The following is a 21962-nucleotide window of genomic DNA, read 5'->3' on the forward strand; positions in this document are numbered from 1 at the left end:
GAACCTGAACTTTCCCAAGGACAGCAGGTGCTGAAGGGAAGAACTAGAAAAATACCTTGAACGCTTCAGTTGGCAGTCCTTCAAATCAGATTGTAACCCGGCCATTAAGCTGAGACAGCTCTAAGTTTTCTTAATTGCTCCATAGCAGACTAGTGCAGTTCAGGAATTGTACGAGTTTGGCACACTCTTTGTTCTAATGAAGCTGGATTTCTGGATTTGTTGCTGTTGTTATTGATAGATTTGCTTTTGCTTTGTTTTCAGGTACCTCCACAGCCCATTTTTAGTTCATGCCTAAGCTGGACAACCAGTCTCTGGCTAGGGACCCTGACAGTCTCGCTAGCTGTTACACCACTATGAGAAGCAGAGGACAGAACAAATTCCTAAACTGGGATATCAAAACAGACATTTCAGGTTATACTTGAAAAATACTGCCCCAGAACAGGGAACAATCTAACGCTATTCAAAGGAGAAAGTCCCCAAACATGTACAGCCTGCAGCCTCTGGCACAATTACTTTGGTACTGTTGCTGAGAGAGGGGTCATGACATCCCAATCCAAAATAACCCACACTCAAAAGGTTAGAAAGTGTAACTGCTTCAATCATATCTTTTAAAGCAATTGTTATTATACAGCAGTCACACACAGCACTCACAATACTTCTCCCAAGAAAAAAAGCCCACTTCTGTATTTTTCTTTTCTCTTTGTTCTCTACTCCTCTCCTTTAATTCCTCTGGGCTTCTCATGTCTTAATTATTTCCTATATCCCTCTGATCCTTGCCATCTAATCTCTTCCTCACTCACTGAGAATCTCATGTTTATTTCTCAGTCCCTTTGAGGCATTGGAGTAACTCTGAAGACAAAAAAAAAATAAAAAAATGGTGACACAAAGCATCTCCAGTTGGCTAAAGGGACAGTGAGACGCATGATACTATGCCAGGCTTCTTATCTTCAAGCACCCCAAGATGAAGCAGCACCAGAACGTTTCCATCCGTTACCTCTCATGAGGGTGAGCACTGTCCCCTTGTACACGCCGCGAATCCCAGCCTCGCGGTACAGCTGTTTTGCACAGTCCAAAGAGCCAGTGTATTTAGTTTCACCTGTAGCTGCCTGGATCTGAAGGATTAAAGTGACAGTTTCTGGCTAGTGAAGATTTCTGGCTGGTGAACAATCATTTAGTCAATAATCAGAAAGCCACATGCGCGTTTGCAGAGAGGAAGGAGCACATACGCATTCTGTAGGCACTCCTGCATATGGAGCCTCCGCATCATTTCCTCAAGGAGTGCTCTCCCATTCACACTGAGGATACATTTATTGTTCATGCAGTGGCTAGGTTCTCCCTTATTTTTCACCAGTGTAAGTTTGAAACAACTGAAACCAGTTAGGTAATACTTGCACTGACAAAAAGTAGCCTTCAAATAATTCAGAGAACTCCAAACAATTTGTATGTGCATAGAACACTCCACGAGAACAGCACATCTGTCAGAACTGACACATGAACACCCACCACCACGCTGAAAGAGCTCTGCTACTGACAATATTTTTTTTTTGTTCAGGTTTACATTTTCCTACAACGCTTTAAAAAACCCTCGAGGAGATGTAGAGCCAGCAGTCACCCAAACATTAAAAAACTATTCTATGTATTTTGAAGCACTTTCCTCAATTGCACGTTGGGAACTTGTCAAGAAAATGGAAAAATCTTTACAATAGGAAGTCTTATGACCTAGTAGTTCGGGATTTTTTAACTAATTTTTTCAGAGAAAGTTTCATTCTGAAGAGCTGTACTTTTCCATACTTTAAAGCAGACTGAGTCATCCACTGATGCCTCATATAATGCCACACAGTGTGAGGCTTGTGCTCTGCGAAGTGAATGGAGCAGCGAATGCTGTGTGCACTTATACTGTCACGGTGTGTAATGCTTCTTCGTGACACGGCTCCATTAAATGACAGTTGTCTCAGTCCTGTCAAAAACCAGAACAGAGCGAATACACTAACCAAGGAAGCTCCCAGTGTGGAAAGTCAAGACCGCTAACATTAAATTGCTGTCACCAGCAGCCAATTCCTTACCTGTAAAAGGCACTTGATTCTCTCTCCTGGAGCCATGATCACCGTTGTGAACACTCCCGACAGCATGCCAGCTGCAAACAGCTGAGGATATCTGCCCAGAAGAAACAGAAGTGAGACCCTGACACAGCACAGTAAACGAAGGGCAGAAAGACTTCTGTATCACAAGATTATTCTGCTTCATACAAGGTTGGCAGTGAAACTAGAAATGCATCCGCTCCTTTTGATCAGTGCAGAAGTGCCTCATCAATGCATAATTAGAGCGAAACATTTAAGATCTCTAGGATTCAAAGCCCTGGTTCCCACAGCAACCATAAGTCAGCTCTTCACAGCTATTGTATTTGCTAATATTCCTCACACTTGCGGTTTTTGCACAGCATTCCCCATTGACTTTTATTCTCAACAGTCTCTTCTTCCCACAGTCTCCCGTATTCTTCTCAGTGACCTCAGCCTCCACACTTCGCCCTGCTTGTGCAGTCAACAGCCTCATTTCTGTAACCCCTCAGAGGTTCTGTGCCGTTGTCGAGTCTGTCCTGCCAACCTGCATCATCCCCCCACACTCTGCATCTACTTTCACATTTAAAAGTCTGTGACAGAAATCCCTTACACAGGCTTTCTGCATCACAAATGCATTTTGACACCCAACCCTTCCCTAGTAAGATCTAATATCTCAATTAAATTCCACACCTTCCACTTGTCTCCATTTGCCAAAGAGATGGCATTCTAGTCAGGTTTTCCAATTCTTACGCCTTTCTTTACTCTCAAATTCCCATCCAATTTTCTCCACTCCCACCTTCCAGACCTTTCAAACCGCCCCCACCACTTCGCATGCACCTCCTGCTCAGAATAAGCTTTGAGTTTTCTAGCTCACCTTGAGATTATTCAGCCTCAGAAAAGACAGAATAGGCTCCTCGGGTTTCTTTCCATCTCCTTCCTTCCAAAAACTCCCTGCAAAATCAGCGTGGTGAACCACTGCCCTCCTGCCTGCCTCAGACCCATAACCATTGTGCTAAGTCTGACCTTTCTTTCTGGCCCTCACACGCCAAGAGTACCATATCTTGCTGTGTAAAGTGCACCTAAGGGGCAGCACAGTTGTGCACAATGACAGATTTACCACCTAGTTGTTGACCTGTGTTCTTTCTCTCCAAGGCAGAGCAGCAGGAGTTCTACATAAACAGTCAAAAAGACTACACTGCACTTCTCCACCTTCCCATTAACTTCCCTTTGATACAATGAGTGCAAAATGCAAAGCCCCGAGGTGTTTGGGCTGCTGGCAGTAAGCCCCCAGCCCGTTTGTTTCCTTGAATTCTCCAATCTTTACCAACTCCCTGTCTTACTCTTCAGCCTTGCCTGCACGATGATGCCACCATGGCAAAGTGAAGAGCCAGGAAAGCGCCCCAGCAGCCCGGCCCTGCCTCCCTCTGCACGACCCAAGCAAAGGAAGCTCGCTCCGTGCCAGGTGTGCTCACACCACCCAGACAGCAGGCGAGGCTCCAACAGAAACCGTCCCTCCCCACCCCACCACGCTCGGCTCAACACAATGGGCTCCTGCTTTCCAACAGGGCTCCTACGTATTGCACAAATAATAGAGCACAACATGTTGCTAAGCTACAGTTCTATTCCTGGGGAGCTATAAATCAATTCAGCAAAGAAGTTAAGGGAGCACTTCTGGGAGAGTTTTCCTCAGGCATAAGTTAGCTTGGAGAGATCAATACTAAGTTTTCTTAGCTTCCCTTCTCTTTTCTATAAGGTTTGACATGTCTGAGAAGAAGGCTGCTCATAAACACTACTTTTTGGAAATTAATAATGAAACATTTCCATGACTACTACTAAACCCTAAACTAAGGGCTCAGCAGAGTCACAACTAGCAGGGAAGAGAAAATTGGGATTTTTGAATGTCAGTTTTGTCAAGATTGCTCGACCACGAATGTATTTATTCCCTAGTTTCTGTTAATAGCAAGTGTTCGCAGGCTATCATTACGTAACTCACACTGTACTCCACCAAAATGGAATTGTTCCTTAATGGCTCGCTCTTGCGTAGAAAGGGAATTGCATAGCACCTGCCCACGTGCTGGCTGCTTTTAGCCTGTGCTATCAGTCCCACGCTTCCAGAAGCGTTCAAACACACGAGTGTTTTATTTTTCAGAACTATATTTATAACCTAGGAGAAGAGACAAATTTACACCACAACTCGAAGTGTGACAATAAAGAAGCTGCAAGAGCCTCAGGGTGCCGTTCCCAACTCTCTGCTTAACTCAGAAACTCACGTCAAAACATCATCAGGTTTTCTCTGCTGGAGTCTTTTTCCCAAGCCAAATCCAAAGAAGCACACAGCAAACATGGGGGTCACTCCGATAATCGGAGCTGCCATTCCTCTGTACAAGCCTCGGACTCCCTGCAAGAAACAGCATCACAAGAATTACTTCTTTGGCATACGCTCTGCAAATATTTTAATTTATTGACAAGCAAAATGCAAGATAATATCAGCTAGCCAGTCACATTAATTAGAGCAATAACAGCATCTATTGTTTGTTTACAATGATACATGTTTAACTTGTGCAAGGAATGCTGCCCTTCCTGGAGAGCACCGGCCCCTTTACCACCCTGCTGTTCCAACACCGCTCATCCAGAACTTACACCTCAAGCACGAGGAGGTTTAGTTGAAAGCCACCTGAATGAAACTCCTATAAGAGGGGGTCAAAAAGTCCTTTCTCTCAGGTACACACAAAAAATGTGTATGTGCTTTATCGGTAAGTCATCAAAGGCAGCAGTGTAAAACCCTGACACTGAGCCTGAGAATGCTGGAGCAAATTTACTCTTCAGGTAAAGAGGCAGGGAGACTAACCTGAGCTCCTTTACTCCCCACACAAACAGAGTCTGGAATGAGTTCAAGAGGAAATCATTCTTCCTTTCATTCTTCATCATATAAATTTGCATCCCTGACGTTTCCCTTCATCAGGCTGCACCCATGGAAAAAATCTAATGCAGAACCAGTGGCAGTGTTTATTTCATTTACCTTGACTTTGAAGTGATTTTTTTCTTACAAAAAGGAAGCACTTATCTGTCTAGATAAAGGCTAGGTGCACAAATTGTATATTTGCTAGTCAATCCACTCATCCTCTCTCCTCCCCAGAATAAGTCAGTGTGTCCCAACGGGTGTCCATGTGCTTACAGACACAGCTGGCTCTGTAATGAAATCCTGTCGGGTTCACAAAAATCAGACACTCCTGCTCAGCCTTCCTGTGAGCAATGGAAAACAAAAGGCCTCGGCAGAGAAGTTTCAGTCTTCCTCACAGAAACAGATGAGTATTAAGTAGGAGCAGAGAGGCAGCGCTACTTCTGAACGCCGAATCAGAAGGCTATTATTACAGTTCAGCTCTGACGTCCGTGCTTCAGCAGGGGTGTTAAAAACTAAAACGGATTCAGAGCTAGCAGAGCAATTCAGTGCTTCGTGGGAGACACCACGGAAACGAGATTTACTTTGGTTATATAACAGCCTGCGAATGCCATCATGAAAGCAGATTTCAGATATGAGACGGCTCATTCATTTAGTAGCGAGTTACCTAACAAGATCCAGTGGTTAGAAATCAGACTTAAGACAAGTAAATAAACGCTTGGGCTTTATAGTCATTATTTCCAAATAGCCACTGGAAAAACGTATGAAGCAGCTGAGTGGATTCTGTGACACTTAAAGTCTTTAAACCAAGGCTGCGTGCCTTTCTAAAAACAAAATAGACGATAGTTCAGTCACATGATATGGCCGATCCAGGAGCGAGAACTGCTGTCTACATTCTGAAGATTAATCAAAACTACTGTAATTGTCCCCTTAGTCAAAAAAAAAAAAAAAAAAAAAGAAGTGTATCACCTAGAATTGAAACAAATGTTCCTCTGCCTTCTCATAGATAGTTCACAGAAGAAAGCAAAAGTACTCCCTGAATCAACAAAAGCCGTTGCCTATTTTAGGACTTCCAGAGGCAGCTCCGAATGCCGAACACAGCACGGTGCCACCAACTACAACAAAGCCAATTTTAACTGCAGTCTTTCACTCCAGACATTAATATCGTGATATTTTGTACCAAAAGCACTTCCTAACAAAACGAGGGCTAAATTTGGAACAAGCGGATGCTGAGCGTCACCAGCGAGACCTCCCTTCAAATTCTGCCAACTGACGAAACATTTTAATTAGAATCAACTCAGTGGATAAGCCAAGCCTCGGACAGCCCTGGGGGGCACACCCCCACACGGCCCCGCTCTCGTGAGGCACGAAGAGCCGCCGGCTTTGCGGTACCTCTCCAACCAGAGTCTTCCTGAAGCAGTCGAAGGTCCCAGAGTAGAGCGGGGGCTGCCCGGGCTGCGGCTTGGGCTGGGTCTGCAGCCTGACCTGGCAGGGAGGGAGAAGAAAGGTGGGATTATTGGGTGCTGCTGCACTGGGCGTTGGGTTATTGGGTGTTAGTTTATTGTTTATTGAGTGTTGGGTTATTGAGCGTTGGGTTATTGCTTATTGAGCGTTGGCTTATTGAGTGTTGCTCTACTGAACGTGGCACCTGGACAACATCTCCCTGCGACCACCAGGCAGCGAGGGCAGCCTTCAGGGCGCAGGTGACAGCCAGTTTCAGCCTTTAGACCACTCCACCCTTTGCAAAGAGCACCAGCGGTTAATTACCAGCCGCTAATTAGCAGCCGGGCGCTGTCCAACCCCCGCCTGCAGCCCCCAGGCCCGCAGGGGGCGCCCCGCCGCCTCGCGGGGCACGCTGGGAGATGTAGTCCCCGCCTCCCCGCGGGGCACGCCGGGAGCTGTAGTCCTCCCGCACTGCGCAAGCGCGCCCCGCGCGGTGCCCGCTGGGAAGTGTAGTTCCCACAGCCCTCACCGCCTCCCCCCCTACACCCACACCCCCCTCACCTTGATGGTGTCCAGCGGGTGCCCCACGAACACCAGGCACACGCCGCCGAAGCCGCCGGCGAAGAAATTCTTCACGGGGCTGATGGGCTGCGGCTGCTCGGCCATGGCGGCGGCGGCGGCTTGTGGAGGAGGAGGCGGCGGCGGGGCTTGAGGCAGAGCCGGGGCCGGGCCGGGCCGTTCCGTCCCCGCAGAGCGAGCGCCGCCCCCGCCGCCCCGCGACCTTTCCCCCAGAGCCGAGCCGCGGCGCACGCCGGGAGCGGGGCGCGTCCCCGCGTGTCCCCCCCCCCCCCCCCCCCCCCGTTCCTCAGTGGTAGCGCCCCGCTCCCTTTTTACCCCCCCCCCCCCCTCACCCTTTACAGTGGTACAGCCCTCCCGCCCCGCCCGGCGGAAGTGACGCCACCCGGAGGCCGGCGTTTCCGGCGTGCAGCAGCGGCGGCCCGGCAGGAGGAGCCCCGGGCGCCGCTCCCGCCTCCCCCGCCCGCTGCGGAGCCCGGTGAGTGCGGAGGGGGCCCGGGGGGGGCGGCCCAGGCCCTGAGGGGGCCCTGAGGGGGCCCTGAGGGGAGCGGGGGCACCGCCGGGCCCGTGGGGGTGTCCCCAAGCGGGAGCGGGCCCCGCCGGTAGCGGTGGGGGTGAGGCAGGCTCGGGGGGCCCAGTGCGGTGTGGGAGTGGGAGGGGAGCCCGCGGGGCCTCTGCGGGCGGGGGGCGGCTGCGCGGGGGTCTCTGCGGGGGTGGTGCGAGGGGGGAGCTGCTGCGCTGGGTGCTCGCTGCTGGGGTGGGAGAATCACGGGTCGGGGCAGGGGGAGGCGGCGGGGGGCGCGTGCTGAGGGTGTGAGGAGGCGATTGAGGCTGATCCCTGGATTACAGGCTCCAGTGGCATAGGCAGAGATGAGATTAACGCTGGTAGCGAGCGCGGAGCGGGGGCTGTAGAGGGCTTCCGAGGAAGGCGAGGGGGCCAGTCCGCCTAAACTTGGCGTGGGTAAGTAATTCCGGAGGCAAACTCGAGTCACGCTGAGGATTGTCAATACAGGAGAGAGAGGAAAAAGTGGCAGAAAAAGTTCGTTGGAATAACTGCGAAATCCCAACAGAAAAAGCAGCAGGGAGGAGTGGCTTCCAAAAGAGTTTGAGAAGTCCCACGGAGGTAGATACAGAGGGCAAGGAGTCAGAGAAAAGCGATGTGGTGACACAGAAACAAGGAGGGATGCAGTAACTTTGCTGTCTGGCTGTACTGAGGGTAGAGGGGACATCCCTGCTGGAGCTGGCGGCTCATGGCATGGGGATGGGGGCATTTACAGGGCGGCTGGAGGAAGAGAGGGGGCTGGATCAGTGCTAGGGCAGGTGAAAGGTGAAGGAGCACCAATGATGGAGGTGGTGAAGCGGGACCTCATCTTACTTCCACATAGGAAAGCAATCTAAACATTGTTTAAAACTTTATAAGCTGATCTGGGGGATTACGGTAAGTTACCCCAAATACTCTGTTCTTTTGACCCTCTTTTTGAGTTTATCATCCTTATTGTCTTAGCCAACGTTTTATAGCTCTAGTTTATCTCTTGTCTTAGTTTGTAAGCAGAGAGCTGAGCAGGTCTGAGAGCGTGAGGCTGAGCGCTAGGTGAGTTATGGCCCTTGTTTTCTCGGCACCTGGCTTTGTTTTGTCCCCAGAAGCCTTCGTCCTCCTCTCTGTCACACACAACCATCCGGCGTTAAGTTATGCTGGAAACGAGCGCTTCCCTAGGGCACTGTGACAGGACTCATAAAAGACATCCAGTCTGCTGCCTGTTCCCTGCTGGTACGCCCCATTTGCCCACACGAGCAGTTCTCTGTTAGTTCAAGTATGCGCTAGGTGCCCGGAGAAAGGCTCTGCCCTCCCTTGGGGCTCTCTTCCCCAGGGCTGGCACATCACTGCTCAGGTACCATGTAGGCCCTTTGCTCTGCTGAGGCCTCTAAAAGCAGCTCCTTGCTTTGAGACGCACTGAGGTTGCACACAGACCATCAGTTAAATGTGCTTTTTCTGTCTTTAACGTGTTGGATGATCAGAATGAGTTTGGGAGCTCCTCTGGTGAAACGTGCCTGGGCCTCGTGGTGCTCTGAGGCTTGCTGAGCACAGCTGCCACACATTCAGCTCCTGGGGGGGTCGGTATAGGTTTCCCTTGTGTCTGCCAAACCAGATTGCGCATCTGGGTCCTTCCAACGTGGAGACAGAGCGCCGCTGCTCCTCCCGAGTTCTGCAGGAGGCAGTGATGTGAAGGGTCTGTATGTTACGCTGCGAGCAGCTAAGAAATCAAGAGGCAAATGAGAGGAACGGAGACCAGAGTTCCAGGGATAATATAATTAGCTCCTGGCCTTCAGCCTCTTGCGCTGGGGAAGGTTTGTATCTGTTGAGCTCGCCTCAGCTCCTCAGATGAGTGGTGCATCGCATCTCTCGGTGCTTTATCTGTGCTGCCTGGGCAGTTTATTGGAACCAGAAAACAAACCGAGGGAAAGTAATGAAAACTTATGGCTGAGATTTTGTGTGCTCTGAAGTCAGGAATGTCAAAGCTTGATTATGGGCTCCCTAGCAGCTACAAATTGTGAAACCGTGGGGGTGTGTGTGTATGTGTCAGAGCTAACAAGATAATGTGAAATGCCACGAACATGTAAGAAACCAACATATGCTGCCTGTAGAAAATACAACTTTTACATCTGTATTTTCATACAAAAAGTTTGGTCGCAGCACTGTGTTTTAACTCTTTTGTGTTTAATAGATTCTCTTTTGAAACTAAAGGAATTGGTTAAATGGTAAGTGGTCTGCCTGCTGAACCTCTCAGAGCTCTAATTCATGTTGTTTTAGTTACAAACCTTCTTCTAGTGTAGCCCCAATAAGTGAAGTCAAACACATGAATTTTCCAATACTGGTGAGACTGAAAAAATAGCTTGGCTCTTCTGATTCCTCTCGAACAGCAGCTGCCGACACTTGAGTACAAACATTTATGTTCAGAAGGTAATAAGTATGTACGCTGAGACAGTAATGAGAGCACTTATTTTATTACCCCCCCAAGAGGTGAGGCCCAAGCCACATCGCATCCTGCAGAGCCTAGTTAAAGGGATTATTAACACCAATGTTTCTTTGGGATGGTGTTGGAGAGGGTTAAATGGGGTGTCTGAGAAAGATCTGTTTGCCTGTCATGTTTTCTAAAGTCCCACTGAATCCTGTGGGTCTGAAACAATGTGGACGTGTACAAGGTATCAGAGGTTGCCTTCATAGCTCCTGTGATCATAGTTAAGGTGTTTTTTTCCCACTGATGAAATGCAGATGATGCTTTTCTGGACTACTACAGGCTGTTGGTAAAAGCTTAATGTTGAAAATCTGGATGGATTTCTGAAAAGATACGTAGTGAAGGCTATGGGGCCGCTTTCTGAATGACAGAAGTCTTGGGGCCCTCGCTGGGGGCCAGGCAGCAATGCGATAAAAACCCATCTCCGAGGTTTTAGACCTCACCTGTCAGAGCAGCTCTGCAGATGCACGAGTTGCAGCCAAATCCTCCTCAGCTGGGTTGTTGTGTCGGGCTGTCCCTGGCTGTTCGATCACCCGTGCGATGCTGCCGTGGCCTCTCTTACCATTTCTTAGGCAACAGAAAAAAAACTGTTTTTCCCCCCTTAGGAGACAGAGCTCAGATGAAATCAAAAGAACGATAAAGTTTGGAGGAGAGAAAGACGCTGCAATTGCTTTCCTGGTCTGCAGTTTGGCAGGGCACTAAGATGTCCGTGGACATGAACAGCCAGGGCTCTGACAGCAACGAAGAGGATTATGACCCTAATTGCGAGGAGGAGGAAGAGGATGAGGATCCTGGGGATATTGAGGATTATTATGATGGGGTAGCTAACGACGTGGAGCAGCAGGGAGCAGATGCCTTTGATCCAGAGGAATATCAGTTCACCTGCCTGACTTACAAGGAGTCGGAGAGCACTCTGAATGAACACATGGCCAGCTTGGCTGCCACGTTAAAGGTGAGGAAAGGTTTCTGCACTAACACAGGGGTAAAGTAAGTTAATTGAGAAGGCAAATGCCAACCGTACGGTGTGAACTGAAAGCTGTGGCAATGTTACTGGTATGGGGGGTTGGAGGAATGTTCTTGAAGGTCCCTTGTTCAAAACGGATTCAAAGGTTTGCAGTTGTTGCACACTGGTTTGGGGGCCTGAAAGTCTTTCCTGCTGTATTGTTGATTCTTAAAACTTTTTTTTGCAGAGCTGAGATTCGTGCCCAAAGTCTGAGTTAAACACTTTGGCACCAATGCAAAGAGGATGCATAGAAAAGAAACAAATCAAATAATAGATGGTACAGTTTGGTTCATCTGTGTTCCAGAAGATAACTGACAGATAGGAAGATGTGCTAAAACTCCAGTTCTAACAAAAACACCTCACTTTGTTGGTTCTGAGTGAATAATCATAGACTTTCAAAAAAGACAGATCAGCTGTCGTGCCAGGCATTAACCCTCCCGTTGCAGTGACAAGCAATTAAAGTACAATGAACTTGCCAGCTCTTGTAGTGACTAATTCATCACAGAAGATTCCCACTCCAAGTCAGCTCCGTGGTGTTATATTCAATAAGACTTCTGTGAAGTTTTCCTTCTCTTTGTGTGACTGATGACTCTAGCATAGACTGGAAGTAAGAGGAGGTTCCCTTTCTGCCTTGTCAGTGTGCTTTGGTCCGAGCACAGGTCAGAGGAAAGCTGAGTTTCCTAAGCTGCAAGGTGTTGGCATTTGGTTGAGATTAGCAACGTGTCTACCTTGTAGCAGGTCTCCTAGTGCTTGTTCTCTGGAGCAACCCCTGAAGACAGAGGTAACTGCAGCACATAAAAACCTCGTTGGATAGATTTTAATTCACATTAATTTGGCCTGGACCTTTATTAATTGCAGAGAGATCTTGTTCTTCCTTTATACATCAGAGTCTTAGGGAAATAATATAAACATAAAGCCTGAAGACTGAAGCTTACAGGCTATAAAGTGCGCCCATACTGCAGCTTGAGCTGATTTTGCTGCCTGTTGTGCCTATTCCCAGCATTCACCACCACAGAAAATGAACTGTTTTACTCTTTCTTAGCTTTCCAACTCTTGACTGTGATTTCTTCAAAACGTGCAGTTCGAGCTCTGAATGCCTGCTGCTCCCTGCAGATCGTAAGAAAAGGGAGGCAAAAGAAAAGAGCAAATGAGAATCGTTGGTCAGCACTTTTGATCCAGTTGCTCTTGGTTCTTAGCAAATAAGCAAAGATTTAGAAATGTTTTTCTGCTGCTTGCTGCTTACCTTCTGATGAAGCACCCTTCAGAAAGGCAATGCCTGCCATATTGTTCTCTCAAATTAAATTAACAGAAGCAATACTTTATTTAGCCATTAAAATCCGGCTTCCAAAGTTGAAATCAGTTTTTCCAAGAATTCTGGAGGTCTCACTGATGTTAAAACAGCAAAGATGATGGTTTACCAGGTAATGCCAACCTGCTAGATTGAATCTGGCCCCAAATGAGACTCATTTGAGCCCAAGGAGAGAACATTTTAGATTCCTTTCACTTCAAGAATGTGCCTGCTTATTTGCTTAAAAGTGAAGTGCTATACGTTGTGGGTTTTGCGTAAGAAGATAAAAATAAATCTGGGTAGAAACCTGAAAAAATGTGATGTTGTAAGCCACTCACTGAGTCTCGGGTTCTTGAAGTGCCACGTTCACTCTGTTTTCTAGCAACGGTGGTGCAAGAATTACAAATTTCTTAACGTGGAAATCTGTTGTGTATCTGTAGCATGTGCTTTTTGTTTCCTGGCATCCTTTCTTACAATGCTTTAGCAACCCTGCTTCTTCCTTCCCCTCTCTTCCCCCAAGGAAACTTGTGATTTCACTTGTTTTCTCAGACAAACTGCAGGGGAAAAAATTTGGGTTGTGTTAGCTAGCATAGAGGAGAAGGAAATTGGATAGAACATCTTGAGCTATGTTATCATTATTTTCCATTGACTTAGAGGAGATGCATAAATAGAGGCTGATTTATTTTTTTGTCAGATCTGTATTAATATTTTTCTCCTCTAATCTCATTGAGCTCTTTTTTTTTTTTTTTTTTTTTTTTTTTCTTTGAGGACTGCCTGTTACAGTGTCTTGTTTTGGGGGGTATTTGTGAGTGTTCCTTTGGAGCATCCTAGTTCACTTTGCTGATTTCATCTCCTTTTGTTTCCAGGGCTGGACTTTGTGATGTCTAGTGGTTATGTAGTGCTTTTTCAGCATTAGCTCACACTAAAAAATGAGTGGTTGCCCCTGACAGGGAAAGAAGAAGGTAAATTAAAGACCGTTTTCAGGAGGAACAGTGTTGAAGGCAATTCATTACATGAACTCAGAGCAATTTGTTATCACAAGAAATGAAGAGACTAATACAAATCCCAAAAGCAAACTAAAAACCAAATACAGTGAATGAGCTCAAAGCCGGGTTTGAATGTTCTGCTGTTATGTTGTCAGCAGGTGATTCATGTTCTGAAGGTTAAATTGAAGGAGTCTTGTGAGTGTGTTTCTTATACGGCATTTTGTCTACGCTCTTTTAAGACCAAAACCAGGTATTCAGAGCTTTACATCCTCGTACTTTCAATCTGTACTGTTATTAGCTAGAAACAGTCTAAATAAGTAGTATTCAATTTGCTCTGCTCATTAATCCTCCTTTTTTTTTTTTAACCTTTATTCAGCCATTTCAGGCTGACTATCAAATTGCTGTTTTCTTCGAGTGTCGAGGTAAAGGGTGATCTTCCTTAGAAACCCTCTTGGCTACCTTTTTCATTCCTTGCCAATTAAAGCCAAAGTTGTTTTCACTCCTAACGAAGCTAAATAGATAATTGAACTACTGCTTAAACATGCCTGAAGAAAATGTCAAGCTAATATTTTCCAAAACTGTGATTCTCTGACCAAGAGGCCTGTGAATTGAAGCAGATCACCTTTAATTCCCCAAAAGGCCCAGCTGATCCCACAATCAACGCTTGTTAAGGACAATACTCCTGAAAGCAGAGCAGCACCTATTGCCTGCAGACCAGCAAAGGAATTTACAGCAGTTCTTTTTGAGAAGTAGATATGTTTATAAAATCCAGTATCTTTCAAAAAAAAAAAATAATGACTTAAAATTGGACAGTAGTGAGTTTGTTTTCAAACTGACCGTCAACTCCACATTGAGTGCTTGTGAGTCCTAGAGTGGCAGAATCAGCAGACACACACAAACAGTACGATACTCAACAGTTACACAAACAAAGTTGACCCTGTTACTGGCGAGCAATTAAGAGTGTGATGAGGTCATATTGTTTTTGGTGGTGAATGACACTTCCTGGCTCTGCGGAGGGTCTCTGTACACGCCTGGAATATCTGCGATGCTCCGAATAACTGACTGTGTTTTCTCTAGTTCAGTGATGAGACAGATCTTTCTGTTTGTTTCTTTTTACCAAATTCTTATAGTGGCCATCTAAACAATGAGATAAAGCAATTGTAATTACAGTTTGTAAAAAATGTTACCTTGACTTTAGGATTTTTTAGAAGCCGATTGTCGGTCACGTGGAAGCTAACGCATTTTTGCACATTGAAAGAGAGGGATGTTGTTTTACAGGCACTCTACTGCTGGAGGCTTTTAACTAAAACTGAAAGGATTGTAAAACTGAGAAAACTGATTGTAGAACTTAAAATGTTAATTAATGTGAGTAATCTGCTAATATTTACCTGACAGCAAATATTTCTTTTGATCCTTGAAATAAGTGCTTTTGATGCATTTCTCTGAACCCCATCCTCTGAAGAATAAAAATATAGATGCAAAAAAAGATTCAATGCCATGGCACAGTACTGAATCTATTAATCTGTTATTGCTGCTGATCTGCCAGCATTAAACCTCTTTTCACATATTTTCGCTCACCTTATTGATGTTGTCTCTTAATTCAACCAAATGAGTGTTTGCTCATAAAAACACAGCCCTTTGAAACCCTTCCACACACTCAAATTGCGCTGACACAGAGCAGTTAGTTTGCAGAGCTGCTTGGTGGAAGCTGGCAGGCGTCCTTCTCAAATACCATCTTTAGCAGATCCAGAGTCATGTGCGTGGAGGTTGGCAGCCAGAACGAGCAGCTCTACCCAAAGGAGCTGGCACCCGCAGAACGCCGTTCGGTGCGATTGCAGAAAGGCTGTAAAGAGCAAGATGTCAAATGACTGACTTCTGCCTCCCCCAGCACTCTGCAAACCACGACCAGTGTGTAGTGTGGGGTGCTTGTCTGAGAGAACCTGTACTCTTGGGTAGACATCCTTTTTTATGCCATAATGACTTAATGGAACTTGCATACAACATAAAGTGGCAATCAGAAAAGTCTAGCTGTGCCTAAATACCTTAATACACTCCCGTGTGCTTAAAGCTCCTTGAAATATTTAAGCGTATGTACATAACAGAGTTTGAAAAATGTATGTTCAAGTTTAGTGCCCATAAGAACCTGAGAACGTGTGAGGTTAAGCAAAATTGTTAAATATAGTAGTAATGGGTAAATATCTAAATATTATTGGCTGTAAGTGGTAGTCCATGACATGCAAATTTGACTTCTCCGCAAAACCCACGGGTGGTGTTTGGCAACGATAACGCGCTATTTCAGAGTAGCTGGGAGCCCTAGATTAGTTGGGGCACGCAGGTTTATGGCTGTGCTGTTCTGCATTTTGACATCCAGCCAGCGCTACGTGGGCACACCATCTGAAGCTGTAACCCTAGGAACACGTTTGAGGAGTACCTTTGTCCTTGTTCTGCTCTGGTTTCCCAAAAGATCCTGGAAGCTGTGCTGTACAAGAGCTGTTGCCTGTCAGATTCATAATGCTGGTGTTTTAGTAGTAGAGTAAACTTCAGGAGGATAAGAGGATGTCTGTAACTGTCCTCAGTGTGTTTTATTTTGACTCTCAAAGGGCTTTTTAAAAAGTTCTTAGACTTCTGGTTGGCAAGATAGGAGAGCTGGCTGGAGAGCCCAGACCCTGCAGCTGTGACAACTTCGTGAAGTCTTGAGGAGAGAAATTGATTTTGTCCTGTATTGCCCAGGCTGCCGAACTCCTCAACTTGATTGGAAAAATGAGCCACAAACGTGGAGGGTGATTACAGCCCACACGCTTTGTGATTGACGTTAAGTGTGTCTTACAGCCAGCGGGGCACTGCAGCGAGCAAAAGATCTGTGCGCAGCTGCTGATGAGTGTGGCCTTGGTGGGAGGTAGAGGCAAGGCAGAAGTCATTAAAAATGTCTAAACAACCTTTCAGAAACTGCTCAGTCCTTGTCCAGAAACAGCTGGACAAGGTGAGCACAGGAGCAGCACAACGCAGCTGAAGTCCATTGCCAGCTCCCTGTGCTGTGGCTGTTAAGGATGGCACAACAGAAACGAACTCACTTGTGCACCGTGAAGCTGTTTTACAAAGCAGCTGTTCCTCCTCTTCATCGTTATTAGAAAAGGGAAAAAAAAAAAGCCTGTAGAAGCTACGACTGTCAGGTGGAGGCCTTTTTATTTGGGGTTGAACAGGGATTACTCACTGCAGTTACCCAAGCCGTGAGCATGCAGCAGTGCTCTCAGTTCGGGTTAGCTGCCCCATGAGCTGTGTCCTGAGCTGCTGCTCACATTCAGGTTGTTGCCCACGCATCCTCTGCGTGGCTAGAAAGAATTTTGTACTTCTCCTGTGTTTTGCTGGCCCCTAGACCAGAGCTGGGGTGAGCGTAGCGGTGGGGCACATTGCAGGGCTCTTGGCAGTTTGCAGTGAATGAGTGCAGCGTGCCCCGCTGCTCTCGGGCAAAAAAAAAACACCTCCTATGAGTACAGCTGCGAGTCTTGTGTCAGTATTATGCCCATGTGCAGTCTTACAGCTTTCTTGCTGCATTTCTTTCGCTCTAAATCTCTGAAAGAAATCTCCTAGCTCTTTTGTAACAATGCCTTCTGGCTCACCATCTTGCTTAAGCTTTTTTTTTTTTTTAATTTGCTTCTGAATCTTCTCAGGAGGAATAGCGTAACAGCTTGAGAAATACGTACGTGGAGATTTCCTAGCTGAGTCCCACTGATCCTGTTTGTTGGCAGCTGAAATTTGCGCTGTCCTGTGCAGGAGAGTGGATGGATTAGAGAGGACTTGGAATTTAACCTGGGCTCTTGTCTCCACAGCGTGTGGCAGACTAGGCTGTGCGCTGACAGCCCCACAAGCCTCACACAGTAATGCTGGTGGAGTTTGTCCTTCCCAAACTGCTCTCTGCCTCCTAAATATGCTTTTCTTGTGGGCCAACACCAGGTCTGCACGCCAGAGGTGAGTGGCAGGCTGCAGAGTCAAACCTTGGGATGAAGCAGGGCTCACGCAGCACTGGGGCTGCTCCGTGGTGCCAAGGCTGCAGTTACAGGCTCCAAATTGCATTTATTTCACCAGGGCAGCACCAGCAGAGGGTGAAACATCAGGCAAGTTCAGAGCAGTGCTGTGACTGGTGTCTAGAGGTGGATGATGACCTTTTCTCATTTTTTTTTAAAGCATGACTGAACCCAGAACACTTTAGGCAGGGTGTACGATTGTTCTGTTGCAACTTCGTCTTTTTTTCTGTTAAGCGAAATTAATTAGGGCTCAGTTCTGAAAACGGCTTTGTACCTCTCGGAAACTCGTGATGGTTGCGGAGGGAGGACTTTGCTGCAAGACTTTGAACGCTTCGGGTGTTTATAGCAGGTGATGTCAATGACAGCTCGAGCCCCTGCAACCTCGGGAGTTTTCCACCGGGACTGTGTAAGAGAGAGATCAAAGCAAAGACGAAAACTTGTTCCAAAAAAAAGCTTTTTGGTTGCCTTTTTTTGTTTCTTCTTAATTCCTAATATTTCTGCAATTTTCTGATAAATCCTTCAGTAAAAACAGGGAAATCAGTTTCTTCCAGTGGGATATGTACAGAGTCAGATCTATTTTCCACATGAGAAATAAGCATAAAATTGTTTGTTTTTTTCAATTTCTGGGTCACTTTCTTTACCTCAGTATCCTAAAGTAAAGCACGTGTGATTGTATTTTTTTTTCAACAAAACTATTCCATTAGAAGTACGGTTTCTTTCTGAGGTGTTTCTGTTCTCCACTGTGAGCTCAGTTCAGTCTCTTCTATTTTGCCCATCGTTGCTGACCAACAGCCACATTCAGAGGCTCTTGCTCTGTTCTTACTGTTCTGAAGAATTTGTGTGTGTTTCTAGAAGTTTTGCTGCAACACAAGCTAGTATTTTCATGAATCCTTCCTTTCCTGGTAGAACTAACAAAATCTGTGGTTGTGGATTAAAAGAAATACCTCTCAAGATTAATCCTAATTGCTTAGCTCTATTTGTATAAAACCTTTGGGTAGGGGAAACACAAAAATGGAAGCAGTATTTCTTTACGCCAGGTTTGTGTTTGTCTCAGCCAGGCGTTTCGATGCAACCCTGATCTAACATGAATTGTCAGCTTGATGCAAAGCCAGGGGATGTCAGCTCCATCCAGATCACAACATCTCCAACTCAACCCTGACTCGAATCTCTTTGAGGATCACGTGAGGGTTTTTGTTTGAAATTCCTGATACCAGGTTTCTGCAGAAGTGAGGCTTGAAGCAGACCTCCAAAAAAAATAGGCCATCCCTCGGAGAAAAGCGAAAGGAACTCATGAGCTATGCATGCTACATCAATATGCATGAGCAATTTCTGTAGAATATAAGCTCTACAAAAGACAGTGTTTTTTTAGCTTTTAGGAAACGTTTCTGTCTGAATGAGCAACTGTCAAAGTGGCATGGTTTAAAAGATTTTCTGCTGTAGAGAGATGAAACTTCAGCTCTTCAAACAGCACAGCTTATCGGGGGAAGCAAGTTGAGGCAGAGCTGTCTTTGTGCTTTCCAAACCCAGCAAGGTACCTGCAGAGCAGCTTTGCAAATTCTTTTGATACTGCCTTGTCCAAGAGTGCCACGCTCTTTCTCACACTTCAGAACCGTGAGAATTTTGCTTATCTTGGAGAGGAGAGAACCCAGGGAGATTAACCTTGAGATTGAAATAAGGAGGGAAAAACACTGGGCTCTCTTCTTCAAAAAGCGAATCAACGTATTTCATGTGGTGACATTTCTTCTTTGTTCTACTTTCAGAATCTAATTTTGTCCGGCATTATGTAAATTTTTTAGATTTTTTTTTTTTATAACTCCTGTAGAGACTTCCCGTTAGGCAGAGCAGCTTCCTCTTTGGCACCCTTCCCTCGTGCAGAGGCGCTGCGCCACTTCTCCAGCGCGGTGCTAAACACGAGCATGGGTGCCCCGTTCTGACAATCCACGGTCTTCTGTCACTGGGAGGTCAGAGTTAAACTGAGGGAGGTTTGGAAAAGGCTTCTGAAGTGACCAAATTTCTGAAGGTAAAGCTGGAAACTGCAGGTTGGATGATGTGATGCCCAGCCAATTTTCTCTTTTCACCCCGATAAAGAAGCCTGGTCTTGAATCAGGAATTTTCCAAGTTCAGTTTTGGACTGAGCCAATCTTTGATCTGCAGGTTTTAAACTGATGGTGAGAAAAAGAGGAAATGAAAATGAGGGAAAGAAATTCTCTCTTCGTGGAGAGTGTGGTCAAGCACCAGAACGGGCTGCCTGGGGAAGTGGTGGATCCCCATCCCTGGAGGTATATAAGAGATGTGGCACTGGGGGACATGGTTTAGTGATGGGACTCGATGTGTCGGGTGGTTAATCTCTAAAGTCTTTTCCGACCTAAAAGACTATATGATTCAAAATAAAATCTTTCAGCCTGATTGCTGTTTTTAGTTTTCCTCTTCACAATTTTAATAAATTTAACCAGAGCTGGAAAAGTTCTGGAGGACTCGAGTTATGCAGAAGCACTGGCACAGTTCTGCAGTTGCAGATAAAAAACAAAATAGAAATGCAGCATGTAGAATATGCATTCCCTTCTGCACTGGGGTCCGTATAAATATTTTACTGAAATATCCTGCTGCCAGCAAGGCACTGAGAGGGCCATCTTGCATCTTCTTAGGGTCTTAATTCTCTGAAAAGAGAATAGAGAAGTGGAAACAAAGTTGACAATTTTTCAAAAGCATCTTTTTCAGTTTGTTTTGTGTCTGAAACAAGGTGTTACTGGTCTTGGATGACCTAAGTCCCTTGTGTCACCCAGTTGCTGACAGAGGACTGAATCATAGGTTTCTGAAATGTTTCTCAAGTTTGAGATCTTTAATTGTGTAAAACCCCTGGCTGTGCAGGAATCGCCCTGCTGGGCAGCGTGCCCTGAGTACCAGCCGAGCCTCCCTTCTGTGCTGCAAGGCCACAGCTTTCCTTCTGCTTTGGGGCTTTTGTGAAAGTGAACTCACATCATGAACACGGCTTTAAGAATTCAAAATGTTTTATTCTCGGGTGATTTTATAATGCAAGTAATAAGATTGGCACTACAGCTGGTCTGGTCAGGGCTTAGAAATGGAGCAAAATAAGAGTGGACACAGAAGCTTTATTCTTCATCCCCTACCAAGACCAAGAGAGCGTGCAGGTGGGGAGCAAAGCTTGGCCACTGTGAGGAGTCAGGTTCACAACCAGGGCCAGAAAGGAATTTCTTTGTGATGGGACTTTCTCAGAACATGTTCTGGAACAAAAAGCAACAGCCTTGCAGAATCACTTGTCTTGATTTTAAATTTCTTCCATGATAGACTCATCTCCAGATCTGTTAACCTGGCATCTTTCGAGAACATTAGTTCTGCCTTTTGCTTAACAATTTGTCCCAAAACCATTTCATTGTTAGGGCAGTTCGTTAGATGTAAGTGCTACTATCTGTATTTCTATAATTTTTCATTCTTGGAGGGATTTGTTGATCGGTGCCTCCTCTGGGAACATGTTGCTCTGTATGTTGTTCCTGGAGTCGTGGTGCTGTGACGGATGCTGCACCTCAGGCTGTGAAAATCCAACCAAAAAATGCTCATTTTCATGTGTTACAGATGAGCTTCCCATTTCGGTCTTTTTTTTTTTTTCCTTGTCAGGATGGTAGTTCTTACTGCTACCAAGAAATAATTTAGTTACTGTTAGAGCATGATTCATTAGCATGTGGTTTGCATTCGCAGGAAGCCAGTCTTGTAGAGACCACATTCCTGATGCTTGTTTGTTTTACAGAAACAAAATGCAGATGTCTTCCTCGTACAGGCAAGTCAAAGGTGTCTGTCCCGAGCTGAAGCTCTTGCCTGGGTCTGCCAGGCGGAGGTCTTGAGGCAACCTGTCTGAGATGGGCAGTGGCACTTCACCCATACAAACAGGAGCAGGCTGCACGTGTCCGCTGTGTGCCACGCTGCTGCTGATGGAAGGCTGCTGCGCTGCGAGTGAGCACTGCCTGGGTGTGCTCCGTGCATCCCATCGCTGGTGAAGCCAGGGCAGGTCACCTCCCAGGTGTCCGGCAGCATGAGCTGGTGCTTCAGTTCTTCTGGAAGTTGTTGATGTGAACGTTGAAAAATGACCCTGGGCAGATCAGAAAGCGGAGGTGGCAGGAGTAGGCCAGTCACGTTGTGAAACTGCACCTCTGCCCTGGGTTGGTTTTCCAAGGGTAATGATATGTTTCCAGTAGGTGTGCAGAGCCTGCGTTTCGCAGAAGCAGCAGCCACAGCTCGTTTCTCCCTGTGGGGCCGTGCTGGAGTTGTTGCGTGGCTGTGTTACCAGCGCATCGGGCTCCACCTTTCACCTGCAGCAGGGTTCCAGGCAGCTTGTGGCTTTCCAGCTGCTGACTGGGACTGGCAGCTTCTCTAGAAAAAATGGATCTCTTCCTGCAGCTGGGATGAAAGTTGTTTTCAGTATGCGTGGTAGACAGAGATGTGATGGTGATAGCTTCTCTCAGAGCAGGGGAGACAGAGCACTTCCCTGCCAGCAGCTGTGTGAACTCAGGCATGCGGAGCTGCGGCCTTGCTCAGGCACTCCGAACAGAGCAGAGCGAGGAGGTCAGCTCAGGAGCCTCCCCAAATCCAGGGGAGAGGCGCTGTGTTTACAGGAGGCCTGCTTTGTTTGGACTCTGCGAGCCTGACAAGGCACGAAGGGTC

The 21962-nt window shown here is 46.4% G+C and overlaps 2 protein-coding genes and 1 long non-coding RNA gene across 7 annotated transcripts in view; 1 reads left to right on the forward strand and 2 right to left on the reverse strand.

Moving 5' to 3' along the window:
- Positions 1–7226, reverse strand: part of SLC25A20 (solute carrier family 25 member 20) — an 11121-nt gene extending 3895 nt beyond the window's left edge. The window contains exons 1-5 of the mRNA XM_084531009.1: positions 6961–7226; positions 6349–6441; positions 4328–4455; positions 2064–2154; positions 995–1112 (exon numbers count right to left, since the gene is read on the reverse strand). Of these exons, the coding sequence (XP_084387135.1) occupies positions 995–1112; positions 2064–2154; positions 4328–4455; positions 6349–6441; positions 6961–7065 (535 nt within the window). The 5' untranslated portion in view covers positions 7066–7226. The remainder of the gene's footprint in view (positions 1–994; positions 1113–2063; positions 2155–4327; positions 4456–6348; positions 6442–6960) is intronic.
- Positions 7227–7313: 87 nt separating this feature from the next.
- Positions 7314–21962, forward strand: part of ARIH2 (ariadne RBR E3 ubiquitin protein ligase 2) — a 29743-nt gene continuing 15094 nt past the window's right edge. For 2 of the 5 annotated variants that reach the window (XM_084531024.1, XM_084531022.1), the window contains exons 1-2: positions 7315–7453; positions 10595–10941. In XM_084531024.1, the coding sequence (XP_084387150.1) occupies positions 10693–10941 (249 nt within the window). In that variant the 5' untranslated portion in view covers positions 7315–7453; positions 10595–10692. Of the gene's footprint in view, positions 7454–7824; positions 7937–10594; positions 10942–21962 lie in introns of all 5 variants that reach the window. The other 3 variants (XM_084531023.1, XM_084531025.1, XM_084531026.1) reach the window with 3 other exon arrangements.
- On the reverse strand, positions 13696–16390 carry LOC311442169. The gene is made up of 2 exons (XR_014696482.1): positions 15698–16390; positions 13696–15109 (listed from the first exon to the last, which is right to left on the reverse strand). It is a non-coding gene; the product is annotated as an uncharacterized lncRNA (long non-coding RNA).

The sequence above is a fragment of the Aythya ferina genome (assembly GCF_964211825.1).
Source record: "Aythya ferina genome assembly, chromosome: 10".
NCBI classification, from domain to species: domain Eukaryota; kingdom Metazoa; phylum Chordata; class Aves; order Anseriformes; family Anatidae; genus Aythya; species Aythya ferina.